The 19,241-nt window shown below is 35.4% G+C and overlaps 1 protein-coding gene across 2 annotated transcripts; it reads left to right on the forward strand.

Annotated features, from left to right (window-relative positions):
* On the forward strand, positions 1 to 17,263 carry LOC112511187 (branched-chain-amino-acid aminotransferase-like protein 2). 2 transcript variants are annotated; one of them, XM_025116703.1, is made up of 20 exons: positions 1 to 284; positions 2,695 to 2,793; positions 2,870 to 2,941; positions 3,773 to 3,865; positions 4,722 to 4,859; positions 6,979 to 7,037; positions 8,593 to 8,695; positions 10,305 to 10,484; positions 10,592 to 10,692; positions 10,792 to 10,846; positions 11,035 to 11,121; positions 11,986 to 12,037; positions 12,776 to 12,861; positions 13,057 to 13,110; positions 13,810 to 13,893; positions 14,154 to 14,225; positions 15,120 to 15,200; positions 15,656 to 15,691; positions 16,416 to 16,556; positions 17,076 to 17,263. In XM_025116703.1, exons 1-19 carry the CDS (start codon positions 198 to 200, stop codon positions 16,545 to 16,547), a joined length of 1,671 nt encoding a protein of 556 aa, XP_024972471.1. In that variant the 5' UTR covers positions 1 to 197; the 3' UTR covers positions 16,548 to 16,556; positions 17,076 to 17,263. The 2 variants fall into 2 exon arrangements, with proteins under 2 accessions (XP_024972471.1, XP_024972473.1); XM_025116705.1 differs by lacking the exon at positions 15,656 to 15,691.
* The last annotated feature ends 1,978 nt before the right edge of the window (positions 17,264 to 19,241 follow it).

Genomic DNA, 19,241 nt, shown 5'->3' on the forward strand with positions numbered 1-19,241 from the left:
TGAAAACAGCGGTCCACACCTATCCATCTGCACCAACAGCTTCTGTATTTGGATGGAATCCAAGGATGATGATTAATTCCTTAAGCATAATATATGTGAAATTGTAAATTATATACATACATACACACATATTTATATCTATATGTTATGTAGAAGAAGATACAGACTCACTGTAACTGTAAATTTGGAGCTGGAAAATGGCGGAAGAGAGAGAGACAGAGGTGATTCATTCATGGTCTGCTCCGAGATCTTTAAGCACAAGCTTAATGTACTCTTTTGCTCAGGTAATCTGCTGCTTCATTTGATCTAATTTTGTGTGTTCGCTTTTGGAATTTTTGAATTCGTTTTGAAACTTTGGGGAGTTCTCGAACATGTCTATGTTCTCTGATGAATTTTGTTTGTCTTCAATTAGAATCTGCTTCCGTGATTTGGTGCAGTAAGCTACTTGATCTAATGAAAAGTGATGATGCATTTTGAATTTTAGTATCACTAATTTCTCTTTTGGATTCTGATTTCCCGTCGTGTTGGATGTTGACTTGAATGATTTCGTGTTAAATCGTCGATTAAACTTACTTTTTGGCTTATTATTTGCAATTTAATTGATGATAGTGATTTGTCTGAATTCTATATGGTCCATGGGTGTTTTTGTGGTCGAAATGAAAGGGATTTCACCAGAAAGTTGAACTTTCTCTTATCATCGAGTAATTCAAATTTATCAGTTGTCGGTATACAAGTATTTATGGTCAAGTTTTATTACATATTATTTGGGTCAAGCCTGAATCAGCGGTGGGCTGATGATTTTTGCGGAGTGGCTCCACCTTAATGTGGATGTAAGGCTCTCAAAATCTTCTCTGACATGTTTTTACTGGAATTCTACTGTTCCAAAGGATTTTTAAAAGGTTTTTGGTTGATTTAAAGCGACATTCGTTGGTTTTTTTGTTTATTTCGAAGGACTATTTTAGGTTATTTGGTTGATTTCCTTTGTATTTTCTAATATTCTTGAAAACATCTCGAAATTTGGTGTGTACCTTTCATACTCCAAAAAGTTCTACTTAGAAGAAATCGGTTGAGGAGATACACAGGACCACCTGCTGGCCTTTCATAGGTCCACCTTTGGCCTGAACCTGAATCAAACTATATTTTTGAACCATTCATACTTTCTGATCAAACTTTTGCGCGAATACAATTCGGAATGGATTTCTTTGAGCTCGTGAATCAAGCTTTGAATCTTTCTTGAGCCGAGCTCGAGCCGGTGTAAAAAAAACTTGTTGAACTAGCTGATCGAGCTCCAGCTTGAGCTTGAGCTCGACCTCACGTGTTTGCAGTCCTTAAAATCAGAGCTACGTCATTTTTGCATGTAGGTGTTCAGCGTTCTTATAGGCATAATGTAATATTTAATTTTCTCCCCAATTAATATTAGAATTTTGAGGTAAAAACTAAAAGGTATCTATTTTTATTATTACTGAAGATGTTTTGAACGTTTTAGCAATAATAGAATATTATTATCTGCTCTTTCAAAAGTTTGAATGTGATAAGATTTATTTTTGTGTAGATTGATAAATTGCATTTTATCGGAATAATAATATTTGAAAATGAAAACTTGATAAATTTACAAAACCAATATTTTGGACCGAGTCTTTCAACCCAAATTTTCATTTTTGTTTTTTCGTAAATATTTAATATATATTTTTATAAAATTGTTTGGTTATATTTAAAAAATTTATGTCTCGAGTAACAGTAAAATAAAATTATTTTTTTACGGAATATGTAAATTTTAATTTGTTTCAATGACGTCAGTTATTAATTATTCAAATATTTTCTAAAAGATACCCTTTTCCTTTTGAGAAATTGATAATTTCTCAAACCAACTTCACTTTAGTCAATTTTTTAATCAAATTCCCATTCTAAAGATTTTCTTTCTTTTCTAATATAAAAATAGGATTTACACAAATGTATAAGGCATTTGCATAAGCTCCGATTGAAAAAATGGCTAATACGTGCGTACAAATTTTTTTTCCTTTTTGCAAATGCGCAAAAATTTGCCTAAACTTTGGTTAAAATGAGATTTCGATGTCAAAAGTGGCTAAAAAGTGAATTTGGTTGAAGTGATCGATTATTTTGGTCAATTTCTTTCTTTTTGCTCTGCATTTTTATTAACTTTTATGCTAAGCATTATCGTATTCAATATGTATGCAAACTTTGTTATGGTTGAGCTTTTTTGCGAGCTTAAGTTGGCATTTATAATGTACAACTTTCAGTGCATGTATGATACTACTGCTCACTGTGCTCAGGATTTGTCATTTATGCTCTAGTGTCTAGACAAAAAATCAGTTCGTCTGTTTATCATTTACGTATTGTCTTATAATTATAATCGACCTGTTACCATGTAAATGTCTTAATCTGCATGCCAATTGCCACATGCTTTTGCTTTTGGCATCGAGCCAATTGAGAGAAGGACACCTACATTTTGCCAAATGTAAATAACCATAAAATAGAATTCAAATACCAATAACATAAAATTGTCCAAACTACCGGTGACCATTTGACCTTCAAGTAAAATTATTTTGTTGCCCATGAGGATATATAAGCAGTTATTTTGCATGTAAAGTGATTATGTTAATTGTTTTTCTTGGCATACTATATATATAGCTCTTTGTTGTGCTGAACAAATTTCTTTTACGTATTATTCTTCAGAGGGATGATACAGAAGTGGTTGATGAACCTCTTTATGCACACTATTTAAGGGTAACCGGGGTTGATAGGCCGTATAGAGAAGAGCTTCTTTCAAAGATGGTAAGTAAATATCACTTCTTAATTTAAACTCTACATGCCATTTCTCTAATACTATTTATGGTTTTGTAATGCATAGGAATCTGATGGAAATAAGGTTGTGAACAACATCATTTACGGTCCTGGAGGAAAAAAGTATCGATATTGTAAGGTAATTAATTGATTATACATTTTCCATACTTATCTGTCCTCTTGTCAGATTTTAACTCAAATGTAAGTGGATGAGACATAGCTACAAGAAGATATCCTGCATTAAAATCTGGGAATGTTTCATTGCAGACCCCAGATAATTTGCCTACAGAATTATTTGGGATAAGTGCTGGAAATAAACGTATTCAATATTTTGGTATATCCTGTTGAATGGTAAGCTAGACATAGTGTCCAGTATTAGGAGTTAAGTCTGAACAGTTGTCACTCAAGGGGTGCATCAGTTGTAACACTTGTGCATGTTATGAACCGTTGCCTTCCAAAGGGTATGGCAGTTATGGCCATCTGTACATATATACACTTGTGTAATCTGTTGTATTTAGTGTGATATTAATAAGAAAAGTTAAATTGTTTTCAAGTATATTATCCTTTTGTATTACTCTGTTCTATCCCAACATATCCATCATATTTTCCATTTCTCACGCATTTTTCTTTTCCATTATAAACCTTGGAGTTCGTTTATTTGCTTACATTGTATTTGTGTTGTTGGTTGCCAATATTGTGCATTATTATTTGTTTGAGACATTACACACATTTGGTATCCAATTTGTTTTCGCATTCGTTGTTGGGTTCATTTGCACACGTTGATCTTATTATTGTGGGACCTGTGTGTGTCGGTCTGGAAAATACCCCAGCATAGATTGTTTCTAGTAGGTCATACCTAGTAAAAACTCTTTATCGGGAATTGGTTTTGTTTCTCGAGGTCTTTGGGATGTTTTGATGCTTATATACTTTTACTTTCCATCTTAACAAGATTATGATATTATTTTTGCAGCATATTGCAAAACAACGCATGCCTGGTTTAAGTAATGAGTTGATGGAGAAAGGAAAGCACTTTATATTAATTCGGAATCCCCTTGATATATTGGTACGTTTTTTTTTTGTTAAAACTTACTCCCCTTTGTTCCATAACAAGTGTTTAATTTGACCTTTGAGAGTTGAAGAAACAATATGATCTTAGAAAATAAATCCTTGTACCATACATATCTACCTCTTGATCACCAATTAAATCAATGCTCTAGTAACTTAATTTTATACTACTAATACACTGAGCTAGACCTGGCTAAGCAGCTGGTGATCAGGTAATAAATTACCTCAAGGGGATAATAATATATGATTATAGAATTTCACGTTCGTATGTTTTGAAAGCTCATAAATGATTCATATACCAAATCTAAGATACCCATGATGCATATTAATATATATGCACAACGAGCAGGACAAAAAGAAGACTTGTTAAGCAAACCTTTCTATTCTCTATTAGTCCATGTTATGGCTTAAAGAAGATATGTTACTACATTTCTCCTAAATAGTTAGTACACTTGTCTTACAGGCCTTAACTGTATAAGTTTGCAGCCTGTTATTGAAATCGGTCACGGGTTCAAACCCGCTTTTCCCCACCTATGAAAAAGAATTATGCTTAGCTGCTGCTCAATCAATTAGTTATGAAATACCATTAACTTACTTCACGGGCGAGGTCACTCCCTTTTTATTTTTTTACTAGTTAAACGTGTGGAATAGATAAAACTTCATATGGGTTCGATATACTTTTATCTTCAACGAATGGCCAAATGCGGAGCGGATAACTGCTAAAAGCATCTAAGTAAGCCCACTCCAAGATGAGTGCTCTCCTAAAGTTTGGAGTGTAGTAGTGTACTTGCTTTGAATTGCTTCAGTACTTCGCCTTGGAAAGTATAATTGATATGTTTATGTTGTGTCACCAGAAATCCTTTCACAAGGTTGTCCCCTCATCCTTCCATGAATTAGGGTTGGCAGACCTGGTTTCTATATACAGCGAACTGTGTGCAGCAGGGAAGAGCCCACCTATTATTGATGCCACTGAACTTCAAGAAGACCCTGAGGTTTTGAATTCATCTGTGAACACCCTATGATTGTTTGAAGATGCGTCCTGTTATTTTCTTAATTTCTTATGCAATTCTATTCTTCTTTTGACTTTTATATTGAGTATAGTAACTTTTTCAAGCTTGTATTTCTTTTGTGATATTTATGAACATTTCGAGTTCTCCACTCTGATCTGTGATCGGTTAAAGTATTATCTATTCATTTTTATGCATAGTTGTATATTGGCGCTAACCAACAACTAGCTACAGCTATTGGTCATATACAAATCAACTCATCTACAGTTGTCAGATAGGGTAATGGATAGCCAAGGTTTATTTATACTATCAGATAGGTGGTGTACTCAGAAGTCGGATCGATCATTTGATGGCAAATGGGGTTGGCTGGAAAATGATCAACAACCAGATTTTTGCTTTTGATCACTTACCATTTTATTTATGCCTAGTGTATATGGCCGTATAAGTGACTAGGATCTACTTGCTAGGGATCTTTTAGAGACTAATACTGCTACACCCACAAGCATCCTGTGCAAATGCAAGAAACTATCATATATTGAACTTTTATACCCTTTTTATATTTGTTACCATAGTATTGATATCTGCTGATCTAAAATGATTTCATCAGAGTTGACGGCCTTTGGAATTTCTCGGACATGACCTCTGATATATAGTAGTGCTTGGAGGGGTAGAACGAGTGTACCAAACTAGGGGTGGGGACTTGTAGTTAGCTTCGGCGGGGGGAAAGGAGCTGGTGAGCTAGAGGGTGGGGTGGTAGGGTTAGGGAGCTGGCAGGTAGGTTACTGGAGTCCTAAGATAGATTCGGGGATGTGTAGCTTAGTTTCCTTATGCTAGCCTCTGTTTTTGTGGTTAAAAGTCCACCATAATTTACGGATTCAGTTATATGTGATTGTATGTATTTTTAGATAGTCAATCATGATATTTTAGGATAGTTTTTTATCTCCTCTATACTCTTCTTCATCTTCTCCCTATTAAACTTTCATCTTCCAACTACCTTATTTGGAAAAATGAAGTTTCCCCTCTATTAGCCTATCAAAACCTAACAGGCCACATCGATGGAACCTTATCTTCCCCACCCGAAAACCATCATTATCGATGAAAAATCCTCCGCCAATCCGATTATGCTACCTGGAAAGGTTCCGATCAAAAGGTTCTTCTCTTGCTCCAGTCCTCCTTATCGAAAGAAGCCATGGCCGAAATCATCGGCCTACCCACCGCTAGACAGGTTTGGCTCGCTCTTGAGGCTGCTTACAGCCACCACTCTTTGGAGTGAATGCACACTCCTCGGGAAACCCTTCGTCAATTGCAAAAGGATTCTTCTACCGTTCCAGAATATGGGCGGAAATTCAAACTTATTTGTGATCAACTCGCAGCGATTGGTCACCCCGTAGACGACAATGACAAATGCCACTGGTCTCTTTGTGATCTTGGATCGGCCTTCGAAACATTTTCCACAGCCCATCGGGCCCTTCCATCATCATCTTTTCGCGATCTTCTGTCCAAGGCAGAAAATCACGAACTTTTCATACAAGCTATTCATGTCCCTACCGCTCCACAAGCTGCCTTTGTCGCACAAAAGCCCCGTTCCGGAAGTTCTTCTCGAAATTTTCAGGGCTCTTCTTATTCCAATCAAGGTCTGTCACGTGGGTCGGGCCATGGTCGTGGCCGTAGACCACCACACTGCCAGCTTTGCAGGAAAGGACACTATGCTACTGCGTGTCCTAGCTAGCCTTACTTCGTCTTCCCAATTTCCAGTCCATCTTTCCTTCTGGTCTCAAGGTCATCTCTTTCATCTTCTTTTTTCTCTTCTTCAAATTCTTCGTACTGCATTTGACTGCTCACACTTTTCACAAGTCAGGGTCTTCATGGAAACCGCCTCTCTACTCGGGGCAGAGGTCAGTTTTGTATACATCCCACCCCCGGCTGGTTGGTTTGACTAGAGTTGGCTGAAACTTGAACCAGACTTTGGAATCTTGTTTGTGATAAATTTCAGATACTTGCACTTCTGAATTTTATGCATGCACAAGTTGAGACAAACAATATATTATCATCTATCTTTGTGTCTTCACTTGTATGCTTACCTTTTCACTTCGTCCTTCTGCAGGCTGCTTTACGTGGACTTTGTGAAGATCTTAACATTCCGTTTCAGGCTTCAATGCTCAAGTATGTTAAATGCTCTACCAGTCAACTGTTACTATTAAAATACTTCTGTCAAAAGAGCCTCTTCAGTTTCATGGATGGTATTGTGGTTTCAACTGTAGTTACTGTAATTTGCTCAACACTGTACTGGTGGAGATAAATACTCTGTTTTACGTGGCCTCATCTTACTGAACTGGCATGTATGATTCTCTTAGAACGCGAAACCTGGTATTTCTCAAAATCACAATCCGTAGAATGTCTTTATTTTCAGTACCTATTGTTTTCTATCTATACATTTCCTGTACATTTTTGTATGTAGTCACCAAGATTTTTCGAGAACTTCAAAGATTCATGTCGATTTTAAAGGGGAAAGTAGTACATATATTTCATAAGTCAAAGGAGGACCATCTTTGAGGATGGAGTGAGTTGAATTAACACTGTAACATCTTTTAGTTTATGATTTTCATTCTCCTATTAGTTGGAAATCATAATCTATTTGTGTTAATCCAACCTGCTAAAGTTAATGTTCATCATCTTTATGCCACTTTTCTGTAGAACACAGTGATTGAATGCCTATAAAATTTAAGAAATCTTAATTTAAGAGGCTTTTCTAACTTGTAGACTCGTGGTTGCTCTTAAGAAACATTTAGTAGTGCTGATTTTACAAGACCTTCTCTCATTCTATCTTTCATGGGGACTACTATCTACAAAAATCATTCAACCCCTCTTACGTCTTCGTTTCCATCATTACATACTACCAAAGGAAGGTGACCTTAGACATGCCTTATTTCTTTTCTTTTTTGAAGCATCATTCATACAGCATATTATTCCATGTATGGTTCTTGGATATACCAAGTATGATCTAAATTCAGATTCTTTTTTCTCTATTGAATTTGACCTTACATGACAAGATTGTTTACCTCAATGTTTGGTGAAAAAATTAGTCCACACCTACATTACGAGCCCTTTGGCTTAAACCATCTGCGTGTGAAATATTTCATAAGTTTTGAATAGAAAGGAGAAACTGTCATGCTTTGTAGCTTTATGTTGTGATCCTTCTTTTCCTCATTTTACTAGAATTAGGTAAAACAGGTTGTAGCCCTTCTTATATGTTTCTTATCTATCTAATTAAGCGTCAATTTCAACCTGGTCTAGTCGATGAGGGCCAAAGTCAGGTAGTGATCAAATTGTGCTATGGTATGAACTTGCCATGTGCACTCTAAATGGTGACATGCTTTAAGTAGGTGCTGTATTTAGTCGTTTAAGAACTAATTCAACATGGTAGCGGGAAAACTAATTATCATTAATGCTGAAAGTTCTGCTGGGGGTAAATTCCAAATACATGAAGTTCAAGCATCCAATTTATTCTTTTGGCAAGCAACATAAAACCAGGAAAGGATTAGATTATGAAGTTCTATCTAGAGCTATAACTCTGTTTATATTCTTTTGTTTTCATGCAAACATATCTTACTGGCAGTGTTCAGATATACAAATTATACAGCTAGCCTCTTCAATCTGTTTACATTTGAATCATTTGCCCATTCTTTGATAATCATTATCTGTCCCCATATATTTCCAGATGGGAAGCTGGTCCAAAATCTGTTGATGGCATTTGGGCTCCATGGTGGTACAAGAGCGTGCACAAATCTACAGGCTTTGTGCAAACTGACAAATATCGTCAAGTATATAACTCATGCTCCTTACAATTGGTAGAAACACTTACTTTTGTATATGATATTCTGGATGAAACCAATTATACTGATTTAAGAATATAATAAGAAGATTGGCTGCTGATTTGAGGTTGTTCTCATGTTTTCTTGCACATAGAACTACAACACATGATTAATCTTACTGGGATCTAATTAGAGCACTATATTTCTTTATGAGCTTTTATACCTTGTATAAGGTGTCAGGGTAATTTGGTATCTTATAGAGACTTTAGTAATAGTATTTTGGTACATTTTGATGTTAGGAAAACCCTTCGTAGGGCTGTGTATTTATGATTGTTGGTAAAATCAAGGTTTGGCATGAAAAGGTCGACAGATACTTCCCACGAAATGCATTTCACAACCTTTGATGCATCATTTATTTGGATAGATGAATATATGCACATATGTTCCATGGTATTCTGTTCGTCTCATAAAGGTCTCAACTTTATGTTTTCAGATAGGTGAAGGAGCTGTTCTAGTGACTATAAGACTTATTAACCTTGTTGTATAATGTTTGTTCTCCACTCACAATCTTACATCAACAGTTTATTTTTTGATGTTTATGGTAAAAGCTTAGTTTTTCTTTGATAAATCTAGTAGATTGCATAAAAAGTTAAGCATACACAATTATGGCAGTATGTTTCAGTATGCTATACAACATGCTGATCAAAGAAGTGGGACAGATCCCACTAAAAGGATTAAAGATCTCAGTAAGAAAAAGGAGACATATCAAGATCAAATTTTCTTAAATTAGAGGAATAGATACCAAAACTATAAGATGGAGGTCTGAAGTCCCAGCATATATTTTTATCATCTTCGCCATAAAACCACAAATAGGTGCAGCCAGTGCCTCCTGAAAGATCCAATTAAAATCTGGCTATCATATTTCCCGAAAGTTACTGGTTACATAGTCAAAATAATCAATAAGTTACCCTTTATAATGTAGAACAAGGAGTAGCAACCTTACACTTTGTATTAGGCTAACTCCTAAAAACAGATGCCTAAGGAATTGGAAAATATTGATCCACAAAGAAAGAGGGGAGAGAAAAATGATGTAAAAGTATGAACAGCAAGCATGAACTTCGTATCATTAGTAGAGATGAGCTTAGAGAAATAGAGAAACAATAAAATATGAAGTGAGGAGAGTAATTTGTACGTTATTTGAGAACATATGAACAGACAGAGAAGCGGAGAGATAAGGAGAAATATAGCAATGGTTTTGGTGTGATAAAAAAATGTGAGGGATTAAAAGAACAACAATGAGGTATCCAGTATGTTTATTCATTGATTCAGATTGAAACAGAGTTGGCACAACTCTAAGAGGAAGTGTGATGATTGCTTTTAATATTTTTTACCAAATTATTATGTTTATCTTGGGGACTGCAAAAAATGTGAAATATGTGGTGATTTGGATAAGAAGACATTAGGAGAGAGATGAAAAGCAAGACAAACCATAGCATCTGTCAGACATCAGACCCACGCAATTTTATTGTGATTGTGTTGATCATGCTTGTCCTTTCACACATCAGTTTTGCTATGAAGTGGTTTAAATTTCATCTAATTTTCTTCTTCCCCTGCTCAGCCTTTTCCAGCATTGCTTTATGATTTGCTGGAGCAAAGTTTACCCTTCTATAACATGCTGAGAAGTAATGCAAGGCGCAAAAGATTTCCGAAGCTTCCAATGCCTTCGCTTCCCGTTCCTGCTAATGAAAAGCTTCTTGTTTGGGTTGGTGATGAAATTTTACCCCGTGACAGTGCAATGGTACCATATCCGAAGTCTATGATGACTATGCTTTATGAAACTATCAGATTGTATGTTTAGTAGTCTGTACTGCTTTTATATTCTCATTGTTCCTTGTGATGTTTAAGGTTTCAGTATTTGACTCAGTTGTCCAAGGTGGCGATTCAGTATGGGAAGGACTTAGAATCTATAGTGGTAAGGTGTTTAAGCTTGAAGAGCATTTAGACAGGTCAGCAACTGAAGACAGTTTCTTAGGGAAGTGTTTCTTTAGTTGTAAGATCAGTGAGTAATGATCATGGGTTATGCTGATAACTGCTCTGTATGTCAGGTTGTTCGACTCGGCAAAAGCTCTAGCTTTCAACAATGTACCAACTCGTGATGAGGTAGAGATCATGCTGTCAAGCTTTTCCTGCTCAATGCTAAGCTAATTAAACTGTTCGCACATGTTCAAATTCTTTTAAATGTTTTGGGTTTTTTTTACTTGCTGCTATTTTTCTTGCTTAACTTATCTATCATTCATGTTTTCTATTTATTTGTCTTAGTTGTTTTGTGTCGTATGCAACTCTTCCAGGTTAAAGAGGCCATATTCAGTACACTGATGGAGAATGGGATGTTTGACAATGCACACATCCGTTTAAGTCTGACACGTGGCAAGAAGGTTGTGCTTTTACTACCCTACTCTTTCAAAGTAGCCTGAATTAGGGTCTTCAAGCATGTGTGGCTTCTCTGAAATGCGTTTGTCAATATGATGTGAATCTAAGAAAATATACTTTGTGGGTTGAAAAGAGTCAAGATGAAGTGTATGCATGAGTGAATAATGCCTTCATAATCTAGGTGAGACTAAACGTGCTTGCGATAAAAGGATAAAATGGGCCGATATCTAAAATCTTTCAATCCACTGGTTTCGATCATGGGGCGAAGAGAAGGTTTCTTGTAATTCGGAGGAACCAAATGGATTGATTTATGCTTTATATACATTGTACAGTACCCTACCACATGGCGTTTGGGTTGTTGATGTTGTATAAATAGCAGTTTAGTTCACTCATCACTGATGGGCTGACATAAGTGTGATGTCACATGCAACCAACCTCTCAGTCTGTATACTTCTCACTTTCTTTATTCACAACCTAGTGACGATCTTGAATAACTATGAATTGCTTGCTTATATTGGCTGAGGTTAACTTGTGATCATGGTTACAATTGAGGTAAATAAATTATAATGCTAAGTCAGAGCTCCCAATCACTTGTCAGATTGATTTTTTAGAAATGATGTTGTAGATGCAATTTCTGATCTTTTGTACCGGTTAGCTTACTTTTCCTTGTAAAAGGGAATTAACACCTGCTTGCACTTTGGTAGTTAGTCTGTTCTCCAGTCTACTTCACATTTACTATTAATTGCATGGATGGAGGATTTCACTTGTATTTTGCTGCCATGAAAAACCTAAGCTATAATTTTTATATTGTATTCAGCTGCCATGAAAAAGTGCTTGTCTGATACACCATGATATCAATCTTCCTGCAGGTCACTTCAGGGATGAGCCCGGCTTTTAATCTTTATGGATGCACCTTAATAGGTTAAGTCAGTCATTATCTTCTACAGCTTAGTCTTTCTTTAACCTGAGTTCAGGTCACTGGAAAAGCCTCTTTGTAAAGTGCAAACGGAAGGGTGTGTAGAAAAACTCAATTCTGCGGCCCTCACCAAGCAGAGGTGCCTTCGTGCATGGGGTCCCCCAGTGGTGGTAGCAAACTTGTTTTGATTGGTCATGTTGGTTTTAGTTGGTTCTAGCCTACTTCTTCTATTCTGGTTCTGTAAAGCTAGATTTGGCGAAATGTCATCTTTTCAACAATAATCCTTTTCTATCTTCTTTCTGGTTTTTGAAATATTTGGTTGTCAGGTGTAAAGGTCCCCAAGAAAGATGATAATAAAGATTTTTAGTTTAAAGAAACTAAGATCGGGTATGTTAAAAAGTAGTTGAAAACAAAACTATAGATCCATCAGATAAATTGTGAAATTTGTAAATCCTAAGACTCGATCCTACATGCTAATTGTTGCTACTTGACAAGCTAAATGCTAATACCAGATATAAGAAATATTTCCAGCATGTCACCTGTCATGATAACACTATGGGACAGCTTTGACACACTCTTAACACTAGAAATTCTAATATGCAACTTGGAATTCTTAGTGAGCACTTGTACATATTTATATTTTCTTCAATGTCGTTGCAGAGGGTCTTCTGACAAACATAGATTTACATATTATAATTAGATTGATTCCTGGTGTTCTTTTTCTTGTACTTCCCCATTTACAGTTCTTGCAGAGTGGAAACCACCAGTCTATGACAATACAAGGGGTATTACATTGGTGACTGCCACCACTCGTCGTAATTCACCAAATGTAAGGCTTAGGATTCCGTACTGATTCTCAAACACATTCATGAAACCCTGGAGACCTCAGTTGTGGATAACCCTCTTATACTAACAAACTTATCTCAAAATTGATTGTAATTTTGCACCCCAAAATGTTCCTTGAAAATTGATGCACTGTGCTTTCTTTTGATCAGTAACTTCTTGATCATTCATTTCTTGCCAGAACTTGGATTCCAAGATTCACCACAACAACCTCCTGAACAATATACTTGCAAAGGTAACTGTCTTTTTTATTTTATTTTCTAATGGCATGCATTATAAATTTATAATATGAATGCTCACAAGTCATAGTTCACTTTGTAGACTGTTATTTCTTAGGATATGTGGAAAGCCCATTAAATCTCGCTTGAAAAGATCCCTTATAGCAAGATGGGAGGTTCCTACTATATACAGGTTTGATGGTCCATGTCTAGCTGATGTGGAACTCCAACATTATTTACGGGAACAACCCTATATAGCCCCTTCTGTTTTCTACTCCATCACAATGTTTTCCCAAGACATCTTTTGGGTATATGAAATTGATATAGGAATTAGGTATTCTAAGTTGTAAGTTTTTTATTTATGGAGCATTTAAATGAGTCTGTAAGTTGGTAGTGTCATCGAATGTCCATTTGTTACACAATTTTCTCATAAGAAAGATTTGTTAGTTTTATCATATCTATAAGTTTTTGGTGATTAAACTTATGTGGGCTAGAGCATCATTCATTTTATTTCTTAACCTGTTGAATAGGTCGAAGTTCAAATGTACTAGTTTATTGATTGCGTGACTTTGTTCTTCAAGGTGCTGTTAGATGCTTTGATTGTTGAATTTAACAACCAGTATGATCTTTTCAATGTGTTATATTTTGCTGAAATGAATATCTTTCTTATGCTCTTTTGCTAGTTGTTGAGATTAACAACCCATTAAGTGATGCAGATAGAAGGAAACAATGCAAATGCCGATGATGCAATCATGCTTGACAAGGATGGTTATGTGTCTGAAACAAATGCTACTAACATTGTAAGCCCATGTTTTGATCTTTTTTAGCCCCCAAACTTCTCATTTGTTGTAAGTTGATAAAATTAAGATTGCATAATGCTTACAGATGAGATGCCAACATCATTGGAACACTTTGAAAACATTTTATCATCTTTTTTCTTTTAACCTTTTGAAATAATAAACTATATATTTATTTTCCTTAGTCCTATGTACCTCGCTTTGAGGATATGGGACTTAATTGGTGTTATTTCAAAAATTCAAGAATTCTTTTTGCAATGCAGTTCTTGGTGAAGAAAGGTACCGTTATGACACCTCCTGCTGATTACTGTCTTCCAGGCATCACTCGAGCAACTGTAAGATCTTACATATTTCACCCTCACAAATGATGTAAATTTATTTCTACAGAAGATGTGCTTTATCCTACCTCTTTTAATAAATCTTATTTCTTTTTTTCCTCTCATTTCATGTTTATTTTTTGTTAGTCATTCTGCTTGAAGATCTTGCTCACATACCCTATTCACTAAACGTGCTATTGATGAAATCTTTTTATAGTTCTAGTCTTCTGATAAGGACCTATGTTGCAAAATACGGGCATGGGGATACTGGTGCATAATATGGGGATACTGGTATAGTGGTATTCTTCTAAAAGATTGAAGATACAAGAGCATGCTTATATGTGTGTATGCTTATACAAATTTAAAACCAGACCAGTAAAAGAAGTTATTTCATGATTCATGCAAAATATGCAAGATAAATACACATTTAAACTAAGTTCTATCATGATTTAAATTAAGAAAATATATTATTCTCTGTGTCTGCTCATATTTTATCTTCGTAACCATAAAATTTATGTCTGGGTATCCTGATTTTAATATCCCTGTAAATTGTGATCAATAAGTTGGGATATAATCAACACCGCATGAAATATGCACCCGCCACACTTCCGAAAAAACTCTCAAGCACCCTATACGGGAATTTAACAAGGGGAAGAAACACCCATGGTTCATAGATAAGGGACTAGATTCCTAGGAAGCCATTCAGACCATTCAGAAATAATAATTACACAATTCTTCTAGAACTTTCCATCTCTTCACTAGATAGAAAATCCCAAAGTTCTTTATTTGTGTCTTATCTTTGCCAACTTTAGATACAAATTTGATTTCATACTCAGTAGGACATTGTAATATATTCCCATCAACTGTTCTAGCATTTCATATTCATCCATACCATGTATTCACTTGTTGCAGGTCATGGACCTTGTTAAGATGGAAAACTTGGTTTTGGAAGTGCGCCGTGTCAGTCTCTCAGAGTTTCATACTGCAGATGAGGTTTACCTTCTTTACTTACAACAGGACTTGTTACCTTTTTTATACCATGGTATTTACTTAGTTGACCTCAAATGAGTTTTTAATTAGTATCGGTGATTTTAGTGAAATCATCGGTCTATTTTGTGTAATTGGATTAACAAGGAAATATGGGGTTGTTAGTTAAGCTATGACATGGGTTAGGAGGTGTGGAGCGCACACTCGTGTAAGCTAACTAGAACCCAGGATTGCTGGATGGTGCCATTTGGTGCGAGTCAAAGGGGGCCGCGCCCCTGGTGGTGGTCCCGACCGGTCAGCAGGCTGGGTCGAGGGGGGCCAAGCCTGCACAGATCCATGAGCTTTGTATTTCCTTTTGAATACACATTTTTAGATGATGATTTATGATTGATCCGAACATCAAAGGCTCAAATAAATGCATTCATTTCTAAGTGTAATAACAATCTAATATTTCATTGCAGGTGTGGACTACTGGAACTATGGGGGAACTCAGCCCTGTATGTTCTTATCTGCAACTCCATATGCTATTTGTATAAATGAGTTTTGAATTTGGATTGTATGTTTAATTTACATGAACCATAAGATCAATGATAATTATCATAAACATATATAATACTATTAATCTTGCAAAAATAAACATTACCTCCAGACATTCTGATGTTGGTGTTGTTTGCTGAGACCTATTAGGTTTCTCCCTCCTTGCCTATAACCTGTACGTTGTTTATCGTGAAATTAATAGTTCCTTCTTATGGAAGAATGCCATGATTTATATCTAATTAGGTACCTTTAGATTTAATCTCAACCCTCCATCAAATTTGTATCCAATGATAATACAAAGATCGTGTATAATCTATTCTCCTTCAACTTTAACAGTGATTTCTTTTTGTTTGTATAATATTATCTTACTTTTTTTTTGATGTATTATTGGTTTTTCTTCTGAACTCAAATACATTCATACTAATTTGTTGCATATTCAAAGTCAAAGTAGGAATCATGCTACGATAAAGTGTTACTGCATCTTCTTTTCCATTACTTTTAAGATGATTCATCATCATAGCTTTGAATTTCTAAATCATAAACCTCTCAAGTATAAAACATTAGTACAATGAGTGATCTCACAGCTGCAGGAACCCACCCCATGTTACAATTCTGTATATGCTTCTTGTTTAATTTCTCGTTAAGAAGTTGCTACATTTTGATAACTGATGTCAACTGTAACAGGTTTTAAAGATCGATGGACGTGTAATTGGTGACGGTACAGTTGGACCAATTACTAAAAGATTACAAAACTCATTCAATAAGCTGACTGAAGGACTTGGAGTGCCTATACCTGCCTATCAGCAACCGGCCTGAATCCTGCAGGTTTGCACTCTATTTATTTTCACAACCTTCCCCCTCCCAGTCTGCTACCACATAATGAACCCCGCCCCCACGACCCCACCCCTGTAAATTATCTATTTGTCTATTATCATCATCACTATATAAATATACATATATATATATATATATATATATAGAGAGAGAGAGAGAGGGGGGGGGGAGGTTTAAGGGAAACCCCCAAAAAAAAGGAATAACCTGATAACCGTTCTTCTGGACAGTATGCACATATGCATACAAGTAGTTGAAGTTTTTTGGTCTCTATGGATGTGTGCATTATACACGTGCACACACATGTGTGAATGTGAACAAATTATTTGTATGCACATGTGCATATCGTCCAGATAAACTGTTACCAGGGTGTTCCTCATTTTTTCATTTTTTTGGTCATTCTTGTTCTTGAGTTTCTTTTTTTGCATAATGTTATATACATCTTCGCATTCATTTTTTTGTCATCGTTTGTTATTTGTCATCTTTTGTGATAACATGGTTTCCTTTGAGCAGGTAAGCAGTCTCAAAATGGTGCAAGAGATCAAGATAAAGCTTGTGGATTGTGAGTGAGTGTGTGTGTGTGTGTGTGTATGATCCTAATAGACCTAATTTAAATCATGTGTTACGCAGGTGAAATTTTTAATTAATAAGATTCTGAATCTTGCATGGTTATATAATCCCATGTTAAAGATTTTGAATCAGAATTTAATCCCATCTTTGGAAATAAAATTGTTGGTTAATATATATATATATATATATATATATTCCCAAAAAAGATGCAAATAGAGAATACAAATAAAAAAGCTACTTGTCGAAATTGAAGAAGCTTTTATTTTACGTAGAATCAGTGCTTGCGGGTATGGTCGTCTTGATTCAAAAAATTTGTTGTGAATCAGGGACGGACCAATAAATTTCTTCAAACGATGGCATCGTTTGACTATAAGAAAAAAATATAAGGAATTTTTTTTTTTCAAACAGTGACATCGTTTGACTATAAGAAACGAATACACATAATTTTTTTCAAATGGTGGCATAATTTGACTAAGAAAATGACACTAACATGATTCGAACTTGGGTTTGGGGTGGAATAAAAGTCTTGCAAACCAACTCTACCAAATAAAACTTGTTCTCATTATTTTGCTTTCAATGTCCAACTTGTACAGCTTCCGATATATCTCTTGAGTGTTTTACATGACACCACCTAATAGCACCATTTGACTAAGAAAATGATACTAACAAGGTTCGAACTTGGGTCTGGGGTGGAATAAAAGTCTTGCAAACCAACTCTACCAAATAAAACTTGTTCTCATTGTAGTTTCAGAATATATACGATGGCACACAACAAATTAATATGGTTGCACCTTTCATAAACTATTTTTTTATCCTTCGATGGAGGAACATACCACCGTATGCGCCACTACAGATCTGTCCCTATTGTGAATAGAAGCATTTATTTTTTTCATATAACTCGGTAAATTAAATTTACTTTGCCTAGAATACAATTATGATTAATTTATAAAATTTCGCTTGTTTTATATATTTACCACCCCCCCCCCCCCCCCCCCAAAAAAAATACCTCTCTTTCTACCAACTCAGGGGCCATTTACCAAACACTTACTCGGTAAGCGTTTACCGGAAAAATTAACACTATCATTTACTTACCGAGTAAGATTTTAGTCCATCAGAGGAACATCATATGCAACAATTTACCCGGTAAGCATTACCGTGGTAAGAATCGTTGTACTCACTTACCGGGTAAGACTCTTGGTCCTTGTCTCGTTCTTACAGGGTAAGATTCTTGATCCTTACCATATTCATCCGTTAATATAATGTGATTTGGTAAGCATTTGGTAAACGGCCCCTAAGACATTTTCTTTTGAAAGTTGAGAAGAAAAAAAAAGGCAACAAATTACAACAGAAAAGGGAGCTCATTGCAAGGTGAAGCAACCAATCAAACTAAAGAAAATGGAAAGATTAAGAACAAAATTACAAAACCAAGAAGACTAAAAAGAAACTACGAATAATCCAACAAAATAAAAACCTTTGGCGAGAAATGAGGAGCTTATTCAGAGGTTTGATAAGGATCCAACAATTCCGATAGATAAAAATCTTTACGAGATCTTTGAAATCCAATCATATACCGGCAAATAATGCCTCCATGGTTGTTTGTTTACCTCTTAATGGTTCCATTAAGAGGCAATCTCTGAATCGTTAAGAAATGAATCTTGTTTGGCAAAAAAAAGTCTGTCTCTCAATTGTTCTAAAACCCTCTGAATGATTTTGTATCATGCCCCCCCCCATTGACCATTAAGAGTCCTAATTTCATTGTAAACAATTATATTTCATTTCGCACAATATCATGAGATCCTCTTAATTATTCTGACCACTTAATGATTCTGCACAAAACCATTCAGCAACTGCTAAACAGCCCCATATTTTTAAAAACTGTGTTATTTTTATGACACTCATTTTTATGTAATTTTTCTTTTTGAACCTGTATTCAATACTCAAAAAATAATTAAATGTAACTTTTGACCGTTTATAAAATGCCTAAATAAGATGGTCGTTAAAACAAGAAAATCAAAATGGTGTTTTTTGTGATTAAAAGAGCATTAATTTGTTATAATAAAACTTCCAAGATTTTCTAAAAAGAAACTTTACATTTTACATCCAAAAAAG

The sequence above is a fragment of the Cynara cardunculus genome (genome assembly GCF_001531365.2).
Source record: "Cynara cardunculus var. scolymus isolate 2C chromosome LG 4, CcrdV1, whole genome shotgun sequence".
NCBI classification, from domain to species: domain Eukaryota; kingdom Viridiplantae; phylum Streptophyta; class Magnoliopsida; order Asterales; family Asteraceae; genus Cynara; species Cynara cardunculus.

Bases quoted from the DNA above. Each gene is read 5' to 3' on its own strand.
- LOC112511187 (XM_025116703.1), top strand. From the start codon at position 198: ATGGCGGAAGAGAGAGAGACAGAGGTGATTCATTCATGGTCTGCTCCG. The intron at 285-2,694 runs GTAATCTGCTGC...ATTATTCTTCAG, and splicing joins TAATGTACTCTTTTGCTCAG to AGGGATGATACAGAAGTGGT. The intron at 13,111-13,809 runs GTAACTGTCTTT...TAAGTGATGCAG, and splicing joins TGAACAATATACTTGCAAAG to ATAGAAGGAAACAATGCAAA.